Source organism: Serpula lacrymans (genome assembly GCF_000218685.1).
Source record: "Serpula lacrymans var. lacrymans S7.9 unplaced genomic scaffold SERLAscaffold_2, whole genome shotgun sequence".
Lineage (NCBI taxonomy): Eukaryota > Fungi > Basidiomycota > Agaricomycetes > Boletales > Serpulaceae > Serpula > Serpula lacrymans.
Window position 1 is genome coordinate 2,084,197 of NW_006763291.1, and position 22,146 is coordinate 2,106,342.

Consider the following 22,146-nt stretch of genomic DNA (forward strand, 5'->3'; position numbering starts at 1 on the left):
TCCATTAGCACTAGGAGAACAAGAACAGTTAGATGCATTCCTAAAAGAGAACTTAGACCCGGGACGCATCAGACCCAGTAAATCTCCGATTGCTTCACCATTCTTCTTCATCAAAAAGAAAGACGGCAAACTCCGACCTGTACAAGATTACCGAAAATTAAATGAAATCACCATAAAAAACCGATATCCATTACCTCTGATTAATGAACTTGTAGACAAGCTCAGAGGCGCCAAGTATTTCACAAAACTTGACATAAGATGGGGATATAATAACATTCGGATCAAGGAAGGAGACGAACACAAGGCTGCATTTAGAACCAATCGCGGCTTGTTCGAACCGTTAGTAATGTTCTTTGGATTAACAAATTCACCAGCTACATTCCAAACTATGATGAATTCTATATTCAAAGACCTAATTGATGAAGGAAAAGTAGTGATCTACCTGGACGATATTATGATCTTCACAAAAACAATAGAGGAACACCGAGCAATGACGCAACGTGTACTTCAGATCTTACGAAAACACCATCTATACCTAAAACCGGAAAAATGCGATTTCGAAGAAACAGAAACAGAATATCTGGGATTAATCATCTCGGAAAACGAAATCCGCATGGACCCGATTAAGGTGAAGGGAATCCTAGACTGGCCAGAATGCAAAACAAAGAAACATGTGCAAGCCTTTTTAGGATTCGTTAACTTCTATAGAAGGTTTATCGAAGGATTCGGATCGATAGCGAAACCGCTTACTAAACTGACCGGTAAAGAAGAGTTTACATGGGGAAAAGAACAAAAAGAAGCCTTCGAAGAGATAAAAAGAAGGATAAGCACAACCCCCGTATTAGCACTTCCGACCAATGACGGTCGATACCGAGTAGAAGCGGATAGTAGCGACTATGCTCTAGGAGCAGTACTCTCTCAAGAACAGAATGAAGTCTGGAAACCAATAGCTTATCTATCTAAATCTCTCAATCCAACTGAAAGAAATTACGAGATATATGATAAAGAACTATTGGCCATTATGACGGCTTTGGAGGAATGGCGCCATTACCTAATGGACGCCGCGAAAGAGTTCGAGATCTGGACTGATCATCAGAACCTGACATACTTTGAACAACCTCAGAAGCTCAATAGACGACAAGCAAGATGGGTTAGCGAACTGGCAAATTATCATTTCACATTACATCACAAGCCAGGCGCTACTCACATCAAAGCCGATCTACTATCCAAACGACACGGACCATTCGTAGTCGAAAAGAAAACCGGACCGGCCGCTTACAAATTAAAACTACCCGGAAAATGGAAAAACGTATATCCAGTATTCAACGAAAAAATCCTCCACCCCTATAAAGAACCAACCTTTCCTGGTCAAAAGAAACCAAAACCTCCACCCCCCGCTGAAGTTGACGGACAAAGAGAATACGAAGTAGAACAGATACTTGACTCACGATTGAAACGTGGCAAGTTAGAATATCTGGTACATTGGAAAGGATATGGAAAAGAAGAACGAACATGGGAACCTGAGCGAAATGTCAAAAACTCGCCAGAATTAGTCAAAGACTTCCATGATCATTTCCCATCCGCTCCACGACGAATCAATTTCTTACTTCATTATCAACCATTCAAAAACTTCACAGAATTTTCCCATAAACATAGGATATTTAATTGGGAAAATGGCAAACTTGAACCAACCTTTCGGGACGAAAGTCCTAAAGGGGGGGTAATGTCACGATCCCCTTCTCTTACATCTAATACTTCACCTTTCATCTCCAACTCTGACGTAGAGACACTCATTTCTCCTTATCTTATCATGTAGCTTTTCTTATCTTATCTTCTTATCTCATCATGTGACCCTAAGTCACATGATCACTTACAAATCATCTTACCAAGCTAAACACGATACATCCTCATGTCTATCAGTCAGCGCCTCATGGCTGACATGAGTTCTTACATATATAAGTAGACACTCAACGATGTACATACCTTAGCTTTTGATTTCGTCTTTATACACCTGTTCAACTACTTGCTAGAGATTGACGTTGAGTTGCCTGGTTTCTTCCAGTAGTGCAACTCAGTCGTTATAAACACAGTTTGTGGTCTCTCTTATAGGCTTCCAGTATCTCCGCAGCATTGGTCAGGTGTTCTTCTGGTTCCCATGAGTTTTCGGAATGAGGGTAATGGCGCCATTTGATCAGGTAACGGCGTCCGCGTTTCCAGGGTTTGTGTCTAAGAATACTTTCTACTTCATATTTTTCTTCTTCGTTGATAAGGTCAGGTGGTGGTCGGATAAAGTTCGATCTGTGAGTGTCGGTTTCGGTATACGGGGTTAGGAGGGATGCGTGGAAAACGTTGTGTATCCTCCAATGGGGAGGTAACGATAATTGGTAGTTTACCGGAGAGATCTTTTCTTGGATGCGGAAAGGTCCGATGCGTTTCATGTTGAACTTCTTGTATTCGGTGGCTTTTTCCCGCAGGTTGGTGTTTTCTAACCACACCTTTTGTCCTTCTGAGAATCTGGTGAACTTTCCGTTCGTTCGTTTCATCATCTTGCTTCTCGCTAGTTCGTGTGCTTTTAGAGCGTTCTGTCTTGCCCTAAGCAGTTCGGATAATCGTTTTTCTACTGATGGGATGTTTGTGGATCGGTGTTTAGTCGGGATTCCTCGGGGTTCGTATCCCATGAGGAGGTAGAATGGCGATTGGTTATTCGTGGAGTGTGGCATTGTCCTTGATCGTCTGGTTGCATTAATACAGCTCTGGTGGTGTGTTTGCTCGCGTCAGCTGCTATCTTCGACGGTTTCGAGGAATCGGGGATTTGGGTTACAGGGGATTCGAGGAATCTTTGTTTCAATAGTTTGAAAGTGTCATCTTCGATTTTCGTCCAGTTCCACTTTTTGTCTTTTTCTAGCAAGGCGTTTAGGGGTCGGGCTAGGTCAGAGTAATGGCCTATAAACTTCCTGTAGAAGTTTCCGTAACCTAAGAACTTCCGTACGCCTTTGGTGTCTTTCGGGGTTGGCCAATCGCGTATTCCTGCGAGTTTGGCTGGGTCCATGGATACCTGGTTGTGGGAAACAATCATTCCCAAGTACTCGATGGTTTCCGCCTCAAAGGTACATTTTTCAAGTTTCAGGAATAGGTCGTTTTCTCGTAGCCTTTGTAGAACCTGTTTTGTCCGGATGCGGAGTCTTTCAACATTGGTGTCAAAGATGAGGATGTCGTCCATGTATATGATCATCCAGCCTTCATCAATATAGTCTTTGAATTTGTCGTTCATCAGCCTTTGGAATGTTGCTGGGGAATTGCACATGCCGAAAAACATGACCGTTGGTTCGAATACTCCCTTGCTGGTTTTGAAGGCAGCTTTCCATTCGTCTCCTTCTTTTATCCTTACGTTGTTGTATCCCCAACGTAGATCCAGTTTAGTAAAGACGGTGGCTCCTTTCAATTTTTCGATGAGGTCGGGTATCAGGGGTAGTGGATATGGGTCTTTTACGGTATATGCGTTTAGTTTTCTGTAATCTTGGCATGGTCGAGTGATCCGTCTTTCTTGCCAATGAAGAAGAAGGGGGACACCTGTGGCGACTTGCTTGGCCTGATGTATCCCTTTCTGTAGTTGTCCGTCAAGAATTCCGTTAACACTTCATCTTCCTTTGGTGCTAGTGGGTACAGTTTGCAATCTGTTGGTACAGATTCCGGTTTCATGTTGATTACATGATCATATTCCCGTCGCTTGGGGAGTCTTTCCGATTTCTTCTTGTCAAAGACGTCTGAATAGCCCTTATATTCATCTGGGAGGATATGTTCTTTTTTTCTTTCTCCGTGTATTTGTGCGTGTTCCATTGCCGAGTTGACTTTTAACCGAATCGTGGTTCGAGGATAGGGTGTGTGGTCGGATACGTATCTGTGAATGGTTTTGTATTCGTCCTCGTCTACTGTGGTTGTCCTGATTTTTGTTTCCGTGGTAGTTTGGTTCGTCCTGATTGAATGTTTGTCTGAGTACGGTAATTCTTTGTCTTTCCAGTTAATGACCGGGTTGACTTTTCGTAACCAGGGGAAGCCTAGCAATACGTCTTCTCCGTCCAGTCCGGTTAATAGAAACTTCGTAAACCTGTTTTGTCCTCCTGCGTCTATTCTCTGATAGGTGCAATGCGTAATTTTTCCGTTTTTGTTCGTGGTTCCGTCAACGTTTTTACACGTTATAGGGGTCGGGAGTTTTTGGAGGGGGAGTCGGTTTTTAATGGCGAATTTTGTGTCCATGAAGTCGTCCGTAGCTCCTGAATCTATCAGGGCTTTGGTTCCGATGGTTTTCTGTTTTAACGAGCAATCGATTCGTAAAGAGTTGGCATTGATCGTTGCTATTGTTACAGTTGCCATTTTCGACGGTACTAACATCGGGGTAGTCCGTCGTTTCAAAAACCCTCGTCTTCTAATTCTTTCATCGCCTCAGCTTTTTGGTCTTCTCCCAACTCCCTCCACATCCTCATGATGTTTTGGACCCTGTCTTCTTCTACCACTGTCTTGAAGTCATCTTCAGTTTCGGTTTGACGTACCTTTCTTTCGGGAGTTTTTCCTTTGTTCCTACAATTCCTCCCGATGTGTCCTTTTTCGTTGCATATGAAGCACCTTCCTTCCTTCCTCCTGGTTTCTTCTTCGTCTTTGGTCAGACTTTTCACGCTGGTGGATGGTCCACCTTTGTGATTTTTGTCGTACTGTCTTTCTTTGTTTCTGGCCCCCCATGTCCCTTCCGAGATGGCGTTGGCACTGATCCAGTTGGCATCTAGGTTGGCCACCGTGTTCATCCAGTCTTCAATGGTGACCAGTTCCTTTCCGGTGAGTGCTCCGCGGAGGAGGGGGGGTCAGATTGCTTTTTGATAAACCATGATCATGGCTTCGTTGTTGATGCCGCTTTTCCCGGCATCTAGCATAAACCTCGAGTTGAATGCCACTGCATTTTCTCCTGGTTCCATCCTCATTTTCATCAAGGCGGCCGAAGCCGTTCCTTTGACATTTGCTGTTCTGAAACTAGCTGTGAATGTTTTCATAAAATCTGCCCATGTGGGGTAGGCGTTTTTGTCTTTGTATTCGGTCATCTTGGCTTCACTCCATGAGGCGGTGGTTCTGTCCTTCATGTAGCTGAGAGCCACGTACACCTTTTTCTTGTCAGAGGTATAAATGGTGTCGTTGACGTCAAAGTGTAAGTCAGTGGATGATATCCATCTTTGGGCCTTGTCTGGGGTCCCATCAAAGTCGTCGATTTTCCCAATCATAGTGGGTTTGGGTGTCGTAGCGTTTGACATGGTGTAGGTAGGTGGGGTAGGAGATGGGTTGGGTGCAGTGGGAAGTATCTGTGGTGTGGGAAGGGGTATTGGTTCACCTTCCGCTGCGTATTCTTCGAAGTCGTCTTTGTTGTAGATGTTTTCTGTGGTTACTGGAGGATTGTGTTGTGTTCTGGGGATTAGTTGTGGATGACTTTCCGCGTAGAACTGTAGCCAACGTGTTCTGGCTTCGTAGAATGCGTCTGCCTGTTCTCTGGTGTGGAGTCGGGTGACGTCTGGTTGAGGGAAGGGGGGTGGTGCTGCTATCCTTCCTGGTCTGGACGATGTCGGGGGTGTTGCTGTCTGTGTCTGTAAATCGTCTGAGCTTCTTCCTGCTCTCTGAGATCTGGTTCTCGGTCGTTGCGACGTATTGTCGGCTTTTTCTTCCCAAACCTAAATAGGTGGGACTTCTGGAATGGAATACGATTCTTTTGTTACGCACAAAGTGCTTAACAAAGTCTGAGGGTTCATCAAGTTTGTTCAAAGAGACTTATCTGAAGACAAGTTCGAGGATGTAATTCTGAATAGAGGGATTCCAACGGTTGTTGGTCTTCTTCCGTATGGAAGTCTGATCTTGGAAGTCTAGCTTTGTAAGCGTGAACTGCGTAGAATCGTATTGGAGAATACTACTACTGTTACAAGCGTATTTATAGAGAAGTAAGTCGGCGATAGGAGTTACGTCCTATCTAGGGTAGGTCTGTCCGTTGAGGACTGAGTACTATACAAAGTAATAGAAGTGGGAGAGGAGCGGAAGTGTATGTGAGGGACGTGAGTCATCGGTCCAATGGTATAACCGATGAGTAAAGAGAAATGAGTAGTCCGTAATAGAGGTAGACAAATCGTAACAGTCTTCAACTCCAACTAGGTCCATTTTCACCATCCCATCCAGGACCCCCACCCCTCCTTTGACCCAACTCCAAAAGCTTGCTGCATTACAAAGGAAGGCTGTGACAAGCTGGTTTGATAGTGAGGAGAGCGACAATGACGATGATGTTGTCGTGCAGCCAAAGAAGTCGACAAAAGCTAAAGCCGCAACTGGAAAACCCCTGGCAGTAAAGATGAAGGCAGACGTACAAGCAAGTGCCAACCTTGAAAACATATCAGCAAAGCATTTTCATGGTGCGGCTATTAGCGAATCTGAGTTAGATGAAGAGGAAATTGTGCCTATTTCTTTAAAATCTAAAGGAAAGAAAAAGGCAAGGATTACCCCACCGCCTCCCTCCCTGCCTGCTTGCAAAAAGTTTGGTCCCAGTGACCTCCCTACCCTAAATATCCTGCCACATACGAGACCAGCACCAAGGACTCCACTGCAAATGATCAGCCACGACCACCCAGTGTATAATGGCTTGAGGACCCGCATTCCAGAGGCTCCCACTATTGCACCCAGCTTCCCCAGTGCACCTGTTCAAGCGCCTGCTCCAGCCGTTTGACCCAAGCCAAAAAGGCGCAATGGCCCCGTTACATATCATGCAGACAAATACAGCCCTTCAAACAATCTGCAAACTCTTCTGAGTTCACTACCTGCACACCAGGCCCCAGGAGATGAGTATGCTAGCATGCCTCCTGCAGTCAGAGATATCGCCCACGCACTCATACCGTCCTTGAAAGGACAACCAGACAGCTTCCTCCCACCCGGTATTGTGAAACTTGCATGGACCACTCATCTGGAAGCTCAAAAGTCAATGTACGAACAAGCTATGTCCCGTTTTTTGAATCCACATGGGCGTCATGAGAAAAAGTACTATCCTAATATGGATAGCCCTTCTAATGATCCGTACTGAGGCTCTTTGGTGGGCATGTAATAGATGTAATAGGCTTGTCACTATCCAATGATCTGATGTTTGCTTCGTTACCATTTTGCTAACATGACTAGTAGATTCAAGTTTTGATTTACAAGCAGAATATATGTGATGTGTTATATGTTTACGAGCGTCCACAAACCCTCTATGAACGACTAGCTGAGGTTTGAAGAGTACAACTTCTCTCAAGACTCTCACAAACTACTTCTCATCCCACTGTAAGACATTTTTGGATGCTCTGACTTTGTTGAGGGGACAATGGAGGGTGTGTGCAAGGCTAACAAGAGCCCAGAGGTCATATAGAGAGTATCAAGGCTATGAAGTGGACATACTGGGCCTTACAAATGGTATCCAAATGCTCTCAAAGGGACTTATAGAGGCTAGAAGACTGTCCAGAGAGCGCCTAGAGTGCTATATCCCCGCCATACACCCCCCATACGCCCTTCCAATAGCCTCCATAAGCTCTCTGGACATCCTGCAGCCCTCTATACGCCCTCCATATGCCCTTCCAGTAGCCTCTGTACGCCCTTTGAACACCCTCCAGTCCTCTATACGCCCTCCATATGCCCTTCCAATAGCATCCATACGCCCTCTATACACCCTCTATACGCCCTTTTGACACCCGCTATAGAGGGTATAAAGAGGGCTAAAGGCCATCCAAAGTGTTGGCAGGAGACAGTATGAGGGCGTCAGAGAGGGTGTCCACGAGGTCCAGTGAGTAGTCAATAGTCGTCCAAGTTGTTTGAGGGGCCTGCAAAAAATGCTATATAAGGATAGCAAAAATAGTTTGGAGAATTAGGTCGATCCATTAAGGGTTTTGCAACAGTCCATGGCAATCGGTGAAAGAGTCTCTAATGGTTCTATGGAGCTCTACAGGAGGGGACAGAGACAAACGTGACTATCAATAAATCTTTGCGGATCATCCCAAGGTCAGTATCCAAATTTGGTAATGCCATTGATATATGTAAGCCTAGACCATTGCACAAGAGGGAGCCTTTGAGGCCCCATTTCTATCAACAAAAAACCCCCCTTCAAGGCCCTTACATTAGCTGCCTAACCTGCTCGTTTGACATCACTATGTTACCCAGAGTGGGTGAAAATCACACCACAAATAACTTGATAATTTGGTAAAAAATACCCAGAATTTAGGGGGAAATCACCTGGAGCGGCTCATAACCTTGAAATATGGTGCTAGAAATGGCTAGTTATCAACCCTTTTATGGCAGAATTCACTTGGTGGTTGTCAAATGCAGACTGGTCATATGTCACTCAATTAATGGATGAAATTCCACGGTAAAAAATGAGTGATTTTTGACCTTTACCAAGGGTGAATTTGCACACATATGACCAAGGGTTTATCAGCCCCCCAGCAAGCCATTTGTAAGAAAAGGCTGAGTGATTTTCACTAGGCTACTGAGCTCTTTTCAACGAGCCTCCTATCAGATACAACTATATTTTGATGTTGTATTGGGTATTACTATTACAGCCATACATGCAAGCCACATCTTTCCACTGCATAATCACCTGCATGGTATAGCATTTATAATTAACAGCAAAGCCATCATACAAGGCCATCAGGAAAAACTCTTTTGCTATGTAGCACTATATAGCCACCACATGTATATATTGTAAGGACCATTCACTTTTCCCTACCTTTTCATTCCATGTCTTGGTTTTCAGACACTTTCCCCATTACACCTCTGGCTTTAGGGCTAGAAGTGTCCTTTGCCATTTTACTTCTCATAGCCTTAACAGGTTTTCTCAACCATCAATACCATTTCATATCGCAGATCAGAGACTGGGTAGCACTCCCAGCCAACCAGCACAATGGGTAAGGTGTTACGATAACACATTTTTGGACCTTTCCTTTTATTTTCATTCTCCACTTTAACCTTTTACTGTAGTTTTCACACTCCGTGCCATGCGGTACTTTCCCTTGTATTCAAACTCCCCTTTCTTGCGCAGCGCTGCCCTTCCTTCTATTTTAGATACAAGTCTCTCATGCAGTGGGGCTGGTCACATGGGCTGCACCCTCTGACATCATCAGCCACTGCTTTTATCAACTGTACAGTACATAAGTACAAACACTCTGTATTAGTATATATACCACAATGGATCCAGGAAACTCCTCAGCGAGTCCTCCTGTTGTTTACCCACAACTAACTTGGTCCTATCCTAAGGGTAACCACTCCCCTCACTACCTTTATAGTTAGTTCTAGTTGTGTGCCAGAGTATACAAACTCTAGGTTGTTACATTAGGACTCGCTCTTCTTACTCTCTCGCACGTTGTGCAAACCCGGACTCCAGGGTCAAGGAGATAGTGTTATTGTTTAGGGGTATCCCATATAGCAGAATGGTGCGCTCTTCGTGACGGCCCCGTAGTGCTCTGGGAGAAGAGACAATCACGGTTGATACACAGCCCCCAGTGTTAAGGGGAGTACTGTAGCTCAACAATAGTGTGGAACTATTGTTGATTAGAATTTAGACACAAACTTCTTTTTGAATACCTCTGTCCAGGCCGGGCATTTGCCTCCGCCAGTTGGAGAAGGGTTGACAGCTTAACAAGCGGACCACCCCCTGACAACTGTTTGGACCAGGGTTTTGTTACTATAACTTTACATACATTTCAAATACTATAGTGTGTGTAGTCAGAGATTGAGATCCAATACTCAGCTGGGAAGAGGTTGATCCGCTGATAGCAAGCGGGGACCCTCAGTTACATTTTTTACTTTACATTACAAAGCAAACAAGTTGACATGTCATCGCAAAGCCAACCTGACATCAACACTCTGTTGCACAACATGCGTGCACAGATCTTGGCGTTGACTGTTACGCTTGTGATGTACAAGCTTGGTAACAAGAGGGTTTCTGGATGTGGAAGTGGTTTCTGATAAGCCCGTAGACAACGGGTTTGAGACGTATTCTGAAGTAGCTGAAGGGTTTCGATATGGATACCAAGTTGCACTGTTGAAGCGTACAATCGTATTGGAGATGTTAACTACAATACAAGTGGCTATATATACTGTCCTACTTTAGGGTAGGTGTTTGTGTTGAACAAACGACAACGGGTGAGAAACTATAACGAGTAACCAGTGGGGGAAATAGTAATGAGTAGTAGTAGGTAGCTACTCAAAGAAGAAATAAAGTCCGTATGAGTCACAGTTCGTAACATTACCCCCATTTTATGTTCAGACTGCTCCAAAGTCTCCTAATTCTCTGGCTACGTTGTACCATGCATTGTTGTCCAGGCCGTTATGTATGTCATCCAATCCCCAACTATCCGGTGTCAATAATGAGAACTGTTGTTAGAAAACCACACACAAAAACAAACTAACACACAATCCTCCCAGATTCCACGGAACTGGTTTATGGGCTTTGCCTCCTAGAACAGTGGGTGCTCTGGTTGTTCGTGGGGTGGTATGTATAAGGATCCTTCAAAGTCAAACCCAGAGATGTATGGGTGTGGGTTTTGAGGAGGAGGGATAGTTGGAATATAGAAAGATAGGGGCTTTGTGGCGAGTATAGACGAGCACTACCTTGCTAATTGTAGCACAAGGTAGGTTTGAGAACGACAATATGACGAGGTTCCCAGTGATAGCAGGCTCCTGACGCACAAACTGTAGTGCTCAGAAGGACTCTAATCGAAAAGGATGACAATGACTTCAAAAGTGGGAAGTGACGATGACAGCAGTGGACAGTGGTAGCAGTGGGAAGTGTTGTGACCACACTGGATCACAAGCAGCAGAGTAGTGAACTTGAATTTAGAGAAGAAGTCTGGAATGGATTTCTTGTTCTTTTTACAAGGTAAAATACAGGGGTTTATATAAAATTAGGCTATGCACAGTATAGCCGTGCAAAAAGAATGAGAAAGAACATGAAGGAAGGAATGTATGCTGACGAATCCTGCGTAGGTAGTACAGGATAAGATTGTCAAAAAAAGGAAAAGAAAGGGATAGAACAATGAATGCTGTGAGTAATGTCACAGGTTTATACAGCCATAAAGTAAAGTCCAATAGCAAAAAGAGAGCAGGAAAATCATGATGTCATGGGAAGATGCAGTAAAAAAAGGGCAAGGCAAAACACTATCAGTATTAACACAGTTCCTTTATTGTCAGTCAGGCATTCTAAAAAATATGTGTCCATAAAAATGATTCAAAAATCAAAAATAATTGCACTGTAAATGGATGTTCTGCTGAAAAAAAAGAAACTGGAGCCACCGGTCCACCACCTAGTCCAAATGCGACAGTTCCATGGCCTTACCAATGGACTGGTTGTGTTGGACCACCTGATCAAACGAGGGAGGGAGAGGAGTAGTTCCAATTTGGAACAAGTGAGTCCCAGGCAGGGTGTGATAGCTGTAGCTGTAGCAAAGACGATGGACAAAAGATAAGTGTACCCAAGTGAATGGGACAGCAATGAACATGGGCAACGCAAGGGGATGAACCTTCTCCAGCTTAAAAACTACCCACCCACGCTCCAACCAGGCAAGACGAGCGACCGATGTTTTGATAGTATATGATGGCAGATCGATGTCATGAAGATGGACCTGTTGCCCTATCTGGACCAGCCGCCGGGGCTTTGCTGATATCAGCAGTGGCACATGGTAGTCAACGGATTGGCGACAGAAGCGGATAGGAAGTGGTGACATCAGAAATGGTGGGGGTGCAAATAAGATGAGGAGGAGGAGGGTGGAGGTGACGGATAAGTGGATTAGAATGGGGATCCAGAAACGACCGTCGGGTGAGAATAAAAAGGAGAGGAAGGGGCCCATGGTGGGGCTAGGCAAAGGAAGGGGAGTAAGGGAAACGACAAAAGCGAGGGCGCAATGCAATGTGTAGCCAGTGGCAACGCGAAAATTTGCCGAAATGCCGAAATGCAGAAAGTACCGAATGGAAAAGCAAAGGTGAGCGTGACTGGATTGCCTAATAGAGGTGGTGCTGATCAGCCACAAGTTCGAAAAAGGCAATATTAATTACTATTCCATGTGGCACTGTGCCTGTGTGGTGCAAAGGCGAGTCTTTTTGAATATTCGCTTTGTTATTGACACCTGTCCATGCTACCAATCAACTTTGGTGCATGATAGCGAGTCCTAATGTAACAACCAAAGTTTGTATACTCTGGTGCACAATAAGAACAAGCAGAGTGGTGAGTGGAGAAGAGGATAATCTCCCTTAAGGTAGGACCAACTTTATTGTGGGTAAACAACAGGAGGACTCACTGAGGAGTCTCCTTAATCTATTGGGGTTTATATACTACTACAGACTCCACCTTCTTGTGCTGCACTGTGTTTCTTTATTTTTAGCTACAAGTATCTCATGCAGTGGAGCCGGTCACACGGGTTGTGCCCAATGACATCATCAGCCACTGCCTTCATCAACTATATAGTACACATGTACAAACAAACTGTAGTAGTATATATACCCCAATAGATTAGGGAGACTCCTTAGCAAGTCATCAGTTCAAAAGTGAAAAAACCCTTTCCATGGTGTTGCTGTTTTATATTGACCATATCTCCATAGCATGTGAACCAAATCACATGACCTATGGGGCAATTATATAGCCAAGGGTATGTACTATTTATAATTCCAGCAAAGCTAAGTGTAATACCCAAGCTGTTTGATGGTATGCTTCATGCATGACATTCAGAGTCAACATGGAAAGGGTTTTTGGAGTCACTGTATGTGCAATGTCTTATTTTGTGGACAAACAAACCTGAATAGACCGTAAATTTCTTGTATACTTGTATCCCAACTACTTCAACTATAATCACTGAACAACAAGAGACATGTCCAAGTCAAAAGAAGTCTGCATCTGTGTATGTTTAATGTCACATACGGTGAAGTCACAATGTGAAGGGCTTCTTTTGTAAGTGTCCACTTCCATGAAGCCTGTGGAGATAAAGGCAATTATGCAATATGCATTGCAAAGAAACTGAAAGCTCTTAAATTGAAACTCTGGTTACAGTACATTGCTATTTTCCAAGGCCTTACAACAAAATTCAGACTGCAAAAACCACCCCAAGTAAGAATTATGTAGAGTAGAAATCTTATCAGAGCAGATTTGACGGTTTTCATGCAAAGCTGCAAAAACTAACATGCATGTAGTGCCTTGACAAATGGTAGCGTAAAAAGACATAGAAGGGCCACCGTGGTATAGACTCCGACCGGGAATACCCACTGTCAATCTGGTTACCTGATAAGGCTAATTGCTTGGTCGTCGTCGATTAGCAAGCTTTGTCACCACTGTACGATATATCGATAGTACACGACACAGGCTTGAGAAAGTTGCTTAAAGATACTTAGTATTTCCATACATTCTAACTAGTATCAACAGCGGCTATATTAATGTCCAATCCAAGTGTTTTCTCTGCAGAATCATACTTTGCAACGCAACCACCACCGCCAACGCTCCAAACAGATGTCATAGGAGTGAGAACGTTCATATCGAAGCAGGCCGAGCAAGGGAGAAAAGTGGTTTTGGTCACAGTAAGCAGGGTATCTATCTACTTATCCAAGGTCTCAAACTAAAGGTAGTTAATTGCCATAGAGTGGTGGAACAACCGTTCCTTTAGAGCTCAACGTGTGAGCGAGTCATACGCATCACTCAAGCGAAGTTATACAGCCTGCTCATATTTTTTACCGCCTTTCTTTTCAGTGTACGTTTTCTTGACAACTTTAGTGCCGGTACGATTTCGCTACCGTTGTAGCCACTGCAGATCATGATATTGACTGCGCTTATTGCTACTATCAGGAACTAGAGGAGCGACTTCAGCGGAATACTTCCTGAAAGCCGGATATGCAGTTATATTCATGCATCGCCAGTTCAGTCTGCAACCATTTAGCAGGCACTATTCGCATTCTACGAACCCATTCCTCGACTTCCTCGAGATTGACTCCACCTCTTCACGGAACGCAACTTCCGAGATCAATGTCACGCCTTCAAAGCGTCCGGACCTCCTCCAAGTTCTTACAGCTTACAAGGCTGTACACGCAGAAGGCACATTGCACACGCTGACATTTGTAACCGTCAATGATTATCTATGGCTCTTACGTGCAGTTAGCCAGGAAATGTCGATATTACGCAGAAATGCAATGTATTATCTTGCTGCTGCAGTCAGTGACTTTTTTCTGCCAAGGCAAAAAATGGTGAGCACCTTTCCTATATTGTTTGGAATGCGCGCCGAAATACACATTTGCAATCTTTACATCTTTCGACACCTTTTTCGATTTGGTCGTTGCCAGTCGGAACACAAGATACAATCTGGAAAAGGCAGTCTCCATATTGAAATGGATCAAGTGCCCAAAGTCTTAAAACCCATGGTGGCAGAGTGGACGCGAGAGGGATATATCGTATCCTTCAAGGTAAATTAGCTTATCACTTCCCCGTCAGCGCATCTCACCTCAAATCATGTTCCTTATATTAGCTGGAAACAGATTTATCCCTCTTGATCCCAAAGGCACGACAGGCTCTCCAGCGTTATGGTCACCAAGTGGTCATCGGTAACGACCTCCATCACAGAAAACATCGCGTCGTTCTTGTTTATCCCTCATCTCTATCTCCTACCTCGATCTCTTCCCCTGCATCTACCCCGTGTTTCAACCATGTCCCTCTCTCGAATTTACCTGACGGCACTGGGTCTGTTGAAATAGACGGTATTCTGGCTGATACCTCCGCTGGTCAGTACACCGAGTCGTGGATAGAAATCGACCCATCCTTGGCAGCCAGCGGGACCAAAGAAATAGAGGAGGACATCATCTCCGAATTGCTCAGACGTCATCAGAGTTGGGTTGCGGCTGCGCCTTCAGCTCAGTAGTTTTGTTTATTTGTGTGTGGTAATATGAGGAGAAGATCTGATCATAAATTGAGCTGTCTATCTGTTATGCGTGATAAAATCATTGAATGAAAATAAAATAAAAGTGTGTACTAGGGGCTATGCATCTACTGAGAACAAGAGTATTTAGCTTGAGAGTACAATGAGACTTCTCCCTATGGGCAGTCAGCGGTGGCCACGGGTCCAGGTCTGCCCCAGAGGGCCATTTTATATGATTTCATGGTTTGATAAACCAATGTAAGGTCAGGTTGAGAAGAGATGTAATTTTGATTTCAAGCACGTCACTCTCAGAAAGAACGATAAATTCCAAATTAGAAAGTTAAAAGATGAAAAGGAAATAAGAAAAAAAATAGTGTGATGTGATAAGTGAGATACTACGAGTCAGCCAGAATGTATTAGCCTCCACCGTACTCCCCCTCCCTTCAACTACAACGCCTAAAAACTAAATCATCGCTCCGCAGAATATTCCCACTGCTTAAAGATTGACATTGATAGGGTTGCACTGGACGCCAAGCCCATCTAATAACCGCGCATAAGATTCAATTTATCATAGCGTATAAGAAACATCTTACTTGTGTAGACATTGTCGCAGCAGGCAGGGTTAGCGTTGCTGGGGGAAAATAAACCTTTGTAAGCACAATGTACGCCTAATAGCACTGTAAGGGAACCAACCAAGACGAGCCGCTGCCAGCACCAATACCAGTGATAGGGTTGCAGTTGATTCCGACGGGGACATTGGCACCAACGCCACTCAAGCCCAATTGTTGAATGAGACCCGCAGCTTGGGAGTTGCTAGCGCTGGTGAGGGTGTTGCAGCACTGGACAGGGCCAGCATTGCATTGGCTGGAGCCAGCGGCAACAACAGCAGCGAGGGCGGTGAAAACGAGAACAACTTTAGCGAACATGATTTCTGAGGGAAGAAACTGGTGCTTTGGTTTGATGGAAGGGATGGAGTGTAGTTTGGCTGAGGACAAGAGACGGAGAACCGACTTGGCTTTATAAATTTTCGAGGCTGGGTTGTCGGTTCAAGGTTAAGGTAGTCACGCCCGGAGTCAGAAAACGCTACGGTGGAGCCACATTCGCGTCGACCACATCAACAGAAAACGGGACTAGAAGGTTTAGTGAAGACCTCTGAGAGACCTCGCCTGTTGAAACAAAAGGCGGCCTTGGAGTATGACTGAGACATAACGTACAGCAGAACAACGTATGGTTTTGTTATTTCCCATGAAATCGATAATCTTTACCAGCGAACGTTTTCGCCTTACCTAGAGGTAAGTAAGCCTTCGCTATTCAATGATTTGAGCGAAATCCTATAATATTGTAGTATGTTAGCTATAAACTCGAAAGTTCATCAATCTCGATCTCGATAAGGACAGTTCTTACCTGTAACTTCTTTAGTCGCATCACAACATGTTCTTCGCAACGTTCATGACATGCAGTGACAGATCATACTAGTGGATACTGGTGTTGACGGTTTCAGACTCATAAAAGAGTACGATTCTTAGAACCAGCCCAGTCATGGTTTCACTTGGGATATCGAAATTATGCGGTGGTTCTGTTCGTCTGACGGCTCGGTAGCGAAACGACATTTGCGATACGGTTCTGATCAACACACACAACATATCATGATATGTCGTGCCAGTGACTGTAGTCTGCCAAGATCGCCGAGGGTGTGCACGTGATAATGTTTACCTCTATTTACGCAACGGCCTCTAACCCACTCCACCTTTGGCGTGCGGTCACTTGACGTTGCCTGTCTCGACGTCACCAATCATCCAAAAATGTTTAGCTATCGTGACCTTAGGAATGGTCATAATACACTTGTTTCCATTAGGCTTCCGCAGTCTGAACGTCGTCATCGAAGACGTCACGATGCTCCTCAGCTGTTATATAAGATGAAAGTCCACTTCCTGTTTCCAGACTTGAAACATTTAACCACTTACAAGCAAAATAAATGCCTCTTCTCGGGAAAAAGGTATTTCCAGGCATTAATCCATCAATGTGTAGTGAAATTTAATATGGCATCTCTCGTGGTAGAGAGACCAGAATTCACCCACAACAAATGATCAGATTCAGGACAGAGGAGCAGTTCCCTCAAGCAACCCCAATCTTGCAAGGACGACCGGCGGGAATACCGTACGTGTTGTCATTTCTTTCACCCCAGTTCATCTTCTGAATCACTTGGATATTGTAGTTACCAGGTCAAAATCCTTATCAAAGCGCAAGTGGTGGAGATAATATGAATGTAGGGACTAATCAACTTGGTCCCGGCAGAACAAGTGCCTCAGGCGCAGGTGGCGCTCAGGGCATACCACCAACTGACATGCTAAATGCCAATCAGGGCAGTGGCGGTGGAGGCGGCTCGCACGCTTTCACAGGACGCGTCGAACATGCTGTTGGATCGATGATCGGAAGCAATGCCCTCAAGGCAAAAGGAATGCAGAAACAACAGTACGCAGTTATTACACGTGGGTAATCGTAAAATTGCACCTTAAACCTCCCGCTTTCTACCTTTAGAGAAGCAAATTCGATAAATCTGCAAGGTCAGGAGCTTGCAGAAGCAGAGCGTCTCGAGCGCGAAGCACTTATGCGGCGTGAACGTGCTGTTGCACATGGCATGTTTCAGCTTCCATTTACCTGCTGTTATATATACTTACTCTGAGAATAGGTGCTCATCCAGATAACAAGCATCTTGGCTCAAATCCCAATGCAAGCGCTTTGCAGGATTATGGCACGGGTCAGGAGCAAGGGGGGCGTGGTGTGGGTGGGTATAATCAAGGAACAGGTGGATATGGCAGGCAGAGCGGTCAGTAGTTGGGTGGTCAAAGGGGATTTTAGCCTGGCGAGCAGCTGCTCATTGATTAGCAGATGAAATGTGTTGATACTCAATGATCTATTTATTATGTTATCTTTTTACTATACCTTTTACATACTTTGCTATTGCTTATTACGCTTTAGGCCCGATGAATCAGCTAACGCTCGTTCATGCAAACTATTTATTCTATTAAAACATTTAAAGTACTTCACCAACGTCAACAACGTACCAGTTCCAGAGTTGGAAGACCTGGTAAATAGTACCGTAAGGGATATCGAAGTAGTAATGAACGAGGCTAACAAGAGTCCAATGCTAAGGGTGGTATGCTAATGACACGAAATACAAAGGAAAAAACGAGACCGTCCATCAAGTCCATGGTTACTGGTACAGGGTAATTTTGACCGTCCATCTCAAAGGAATAACATCTCCTAATATGAAGAGTGAGACTTGTCATTTACTCAGTCGTGACGGACTTGGCCCTATATTATAACATAAAGTCAGCAACTCGCATTGCATGTAAAGAGAAAGTAGAACGCACAAATTCCTTGGGAAGTCAACATCGAAGCCGTTCTTTACAGCTAAGTGATAACTCAACAACTGCAAAGGAATGATGTTCAACAAGCCTTGCAGACAGTCAACAGTTTGGGGAACGCGGATAGTCTTGACTCCCTTGGAAATTCCATCGTCGCCTTCGTTACAGATCACAATCGGTTGTGCCTTGCGCGCAGTGATCTGCGAAAACGCAGATTGCACTTTCGGGTACAAGGAGTCTCGCGTCATCACGATAATCACGGGCATGTTTTCGTCAATAAGAGCGAGGGGCCCATGCTTGAGCTCGCCAGCAAGGATACCTTCCGAGTGCATATAGCTGATTTCCTTGATTTTGAGAGCACCCTCCAGACACGTCGCATGCCTGCAGCACAGAATCAGTATCTGCTATCGCATTAGATATTCGCGACACGCACTGATATCCTCTGCCCATAAGAAGTAAACTACGTGAGTTAGCAAGGATACCAGTCGCCAACTCTTGTAAACTTTTGTCACCCTCGAGCACCTTCTTGATCTGGCCAGGCAAAGCATGCAAACCCTCGATGATCTGATTGCGGCGCTCGGTGAACGAGATACGATCCTCGGATAATTGCAGCGCCATCATTAAAAGAGCGATGTATTGCGAAGTATATGCCTGCGTATTTAGTGTTTAGCACACGACGGACCGGTGATAATCAAGTGACCCACCTTTGTTGACGCAACACCAACTTCAGGACCTGCGTTAATGTGCACACCACAATGGGTCTCACGAGAGATTGTTGAGCCTACGGTGTTGACGACACCAACACATAATGCACCACGCTCCAAACAGTACTTCAGAGCCAAGATCGTATCTGCGGTCTCTCCACTCTGACTCACGAACACACAAACATCGTCCCTGAAAATCGGGGTTTTACGGTCCAAGAAATCAGAAGCCAACTCGATGCTGACGGGTATTTCGGTCAACTCCTCAAAAATCGCGCGCGTAGCAAGAGCGGAATGATAGCTCGTTCCGCACGCACAGAATACAATTCTTCGGCCACGACGCATGATCGGCAAATAAGCACGCAATCCACCAAGAGTAATTCGGCTCGAGTCGAAATTGACGCGTCCACGCATCGTGTTCACAACAGAATCGGGTTGTTCGTAGATTTCCTTCTGCATGAAATGGTCAAACTTTCCTTTCATAATCGCAGCGATCTCAATCTCCAGTGTCTCAATACTACGTGTAGCAGGAGTAGGAGGGCCACCAGCTTCGTTACGACGGAGTCGGTGAATATGTAGCTGACCTTCGGCAATATGGGCAATGTCATCATCTTCAAGATAAAGGACGCGTTTAGTGTGCTCAACAATAGCGGAGGCGTCAGAGGCGATAAAGAATTCTATAGGTTGGGGAAGGCCATCCTCAGACATGAACGCACGAGACTGAGTACGCTGGATCTTTGGGCCTGTAGGAGGAGCCAGTAAGGCGGATGGGCCTGAGGGTGCAACTAAAACCAACATCAAAAACAAGACGAAAATCCATTATAATATACTTACGCGAATCGACTGTTTTATTTTCAGCTTCAGGTCCAGCAAGTTCGACGTCAACAAAATCGACCTTGAGTTTCTTTTCTGTTTTGACACCAATCAGAAGGGGCGAACCACGACGAGCAGTGACAATCTCGTTCGGATAATGGACAGATTTGAAAACAAACGCAAAGGAGCCCTCCAGCTCTTTCAATACGGTCTTGATCAGTTCTGTGAAAGTAATACGCTTGTTGGGCTGGGAATCGTATACATATTTAGTGAGAATAGCGACTGCCTCCGTGTCGGTGTCCGACTCAAACTTGTAGCCACGCTTCTGGAGGACCTGTCGGAGCTCTGCCGCGTTGGTAGCAATTCCATTATGAACAACCATGAACTCGTTTGTGACATCTGAACGGATAGGATGGCAGTTGTGGTAGGACGGGGGACCATGGGTGGCCCACCGAGTGTGAGCAATAGACACCTGTGAGACAAATGACTTCGTAGTGTCAATGTTGGACTCGGCTATGCGCTTGCGCAAGCCTGCGACCTTGCCAACCTCCTTGAAGTAAACGACTTCGCCTGGCTTATCGCCATCTATACCAAGACCAGCCGAATCATATCCACGATACTCTTGACGCGCAAGCCCATTGCAGAGAACTTCGAGGACTTCTTTGCGGTCCTATGTGAGTGTAAGTCAGAATACATGTTACGAAGAGGGGCAAAAAAAATGGGTTCCTATTACTAAATTAGGTATGTGGCACTGCCTTATCAAGGAGCATGGTTATATGCGCCCACATATAACATGTGGGGGGAAATGAAAATATACGCGATACCATAACAAATTGCATAGGCTGAATTACTCACTTTCTCTTGTAGGTACGAGCAATAACCAAAAATGCCGCACATTATAGAAGCGTGTTGAGTTGGAGAGTCTATGAAAAGGAGTGCACTATCGTAAGTATTTCGTGCATATGTCGACACCGCTGAACACGGCGGCGCTCCGAGAGATACATACTTGTGAAGATTGGGATGTACGATGGAGGGAGATGTAGGAGAGAGGAATGAAGGATTGAGAAGTGAGCTATAAGTACTCCATCTTGGGCTGAGGGCCTGTACAAACAAACAACAACACACAATCGATACGCCTGCACAGCAAAACCGGCCTCGGTTTCGAAAGTCACTGGGAAAGTACAGCCGCATTTCTTCTCCTCGTCGTGAAGCTACCAAGCCCTTGTTACTATGTCTTAGTCCCTTCTGTCATCTCGTTCATCATGGTTTATGACAGAATATTGCATTTTATTTCTCAGTTACACTTAACAGTGACTATCGTTTGGTATTCAAACCATCCTTATCCACCGGTAAGCGAAGATGGTCTGGATGCCAAAATAAAAGGCTTTCTGCCGCTTCTTTTCTCGGTCGCGGGCTTGGTTCACCGTTCGCACTATCTTCTAAAACGCACTGTTGACGTGTAAGGTTATTAACTATATATGCGAAATAGTGAGTGCCCAAGCTATTGTGGCCGAGCAGTGTTGTAAATTTACTTACCTGTGCACTCCTCCCAGCGTTTCACCGCCACAGCTTTCCAAGTCTCAGCGCATCGCTTCCCCTTGTCAATTTGATCGTCATTCGGGAACGTTCCTTTCGGTTTTTCACTTGGTCCGTATTTTCTAACGGCGTCAAGTAGCCTTTACCCACGCTGGTGTTGATAACCGCTACAATACGCAACGCTAACGATATCACCGTTCGCCTGACAAGTAATAACTCGTCGATTCGAACTATACAATAACACTAAACATAGCTGCAAGCACGTTTGCTAAATATACGATTTGATTGGTGGTGATTTTTCATGAGTAAGTTGAAACGCTGTTTATGACTCTATATTTATTCATGGATGAGTTCGTGAGTCGAGCCTCGTATTGTTATCTCTGTACTCAGTTTTACTTTGTTCAAGGGATGAAGTATACTTTGCCAGGTTTTCTGTGGACAATGAAACATATGAACGTGCGTGGCGTTACGGAAATAAGTTGACAGTTGGCGATACTACTATGTATCTACTTTGTGAGCCATGACAGATATAGCCTATGAGCGATATGCCCAGCATATTGTCGGTGTCAAAGATCGAGACTGTCATATCTCGACAAATGTGTATTGTGGTACCGTACGTTTAGTTCTATGATATGTTATCAGTACACTTTTCCGCTGATTACAAGCCATGTGATGGATTGATTCCTAGCACCTCTCTTGAGGCTGCCTTACGACCAACTTGTTCTGTCCAAACTCTATCTCTCATTCGACGCATAAGAGAACGGCATGTGCCAGTATTATATATGCAGATTTTGTGTCAGCTGACCA

General features: G+C 44.8%; 7 protein-coding genes across 7 annotated transcripts; 4 read left to right on the top strand and 3 right to left on the bottom strand.

Moving 5' to 3' along the window:
* Window positions 1-4,981: 4,981 nt before the first annotated feature.
* On the bottom strand, window positions 4,982-5,280 carry SERLADRAFT_378656 (uncharacterized protein; the record flags this gene model as incomplete). Its single annotated transcript, XM_007313763.1, has 1 exon — window positions 4,982-5,280. A coding segment is annotated over one exon (245 nt), but the record flags the coding sequence as incomplete, so codon positions are not given.
* An 842-nt stretch (window positions 5,281-6,122) lies between these two features.
* SERLADRAFT_433560 (uncharacterized protein) lies at window positions 6,123-7,093 on the top strand (the record flags this gene model as incomplete). The annotated part of the gene is made up of 3 exons (XM_007313764.1): window positions 6,123-6,133; window positions 6,202-6,736; window positions 6,845-7,093. 3 exons carry the CDS (start codon window positions 6,123-6,125, stop codon window positions 7,091-7,093), a joined length of 795 nt encoding a protein of 264 aa, XP_007313826.1.
* Window positions 7,094-13,322: 6,229 nt separating this feature from the next.
* Window positions 13,323-15,022, top strand: SERLADRAFT_457523 (uncharacterized protein; the record flags this gene model as incomplete). The annotated part of the gene is made up of 6 exons (XM_007313765.1): window positions 13,323-13,596; window positions 13,658-13,692; window positions 13,766-13,794; window positions 13,862-14,256; window positions 14,353-14,472; window positions 14,535-15,022. 6 exons carry the CDS (start codon window positions 13,456-13,458, stop codon window positions 14,922-14,924), a joined length of 1,110 nt encoding a protein of 369 aa, XP_007313827.1.
* Window positions 15,023-15,226: 204 nt separating this feature from the next.
* On the bottom strand, window positions 15,227-15,914 carry slh4 (hydrophobin; the record flags this gene model as incomplete). The annotated part of the gene is made up of 3 exons (XM_007313766.1): window positions 15,227-15,461; window positions 15,515-15,552; window positions 15,615-15,914. The coding sequence occupies 3 exons, from the start codon at window positions 15,845-15,847 to the stop codon at window positions 15,418-15,420; spliced, it is 315 nt and encodes a 104-aa protein (XP_007313828.1).
* Window positions 15,915-16,860: 946 nt separating this feature from the next.
* SERLADRAFT_457532 (uncharacterized protein) lies at window positions 16,861-17,958 on the top strand (the record flags this gene model as incomplete). Its single annotated transcript, XM_007313767.1, has 5 exons — window positions 16,861-16,917; window positions 16,980-17,078; window positions 17,137-17,393; window positions 17,460-17,557; window positions 17,611-17,958. 5 exons carry the CDS (start codon window positions 16,897-16,899, stop codon window positions 17,754-17,756), a joined length of 621 nt encoding a protein of 206 aa, XP_007313829.1.
* On the bottom strand, window positions 17,907-20,842 carry SERLADRAFT_457537 (uncharacterized protein; the record flags this gene model as incomplete). The annotated part of the gene is made up of 7 exons (XM_007313768.1): window positions 17,907-18,236; window positions 18,296-18,670; window positions 18,723-18,940; window positions 18,994-19,775; window positions 19,825-20,473; window positions 20,659-20,726; window positions 20,810-20,842. The coding sequence occupies 6 exons, from the start codon at window positions 20,698-20,700 to the stop codon at window positions 18,212-18,214; spliced, it is 2,091 nt and encodes a 696-aa protein (XP_007313830.1).
* A 1-nt stretch (window position 20,843) lies between these two features.
* SERLADRAFT_457539 (uncharacterized protein) lies at window positions 20,844-22,082 on the top strand (the record flags this gene model as incomplete). Its single annotated transcript, XM_007313769.1, has 3 exons — window positions 20,844-21,291; window positions 21,357-21,644; window positions 21,767-22,082. The coding sequence occupies one exon, from the start codon at window positions 21,066-21,068 to the stop codon at window positions 21,264-21,266; it is 201 nt and encodes a 66-aa protein (XP_007313831.1).
* Between the last annotated feature and the right edge of the window lie 64 nt (window positions 22,083-22,146).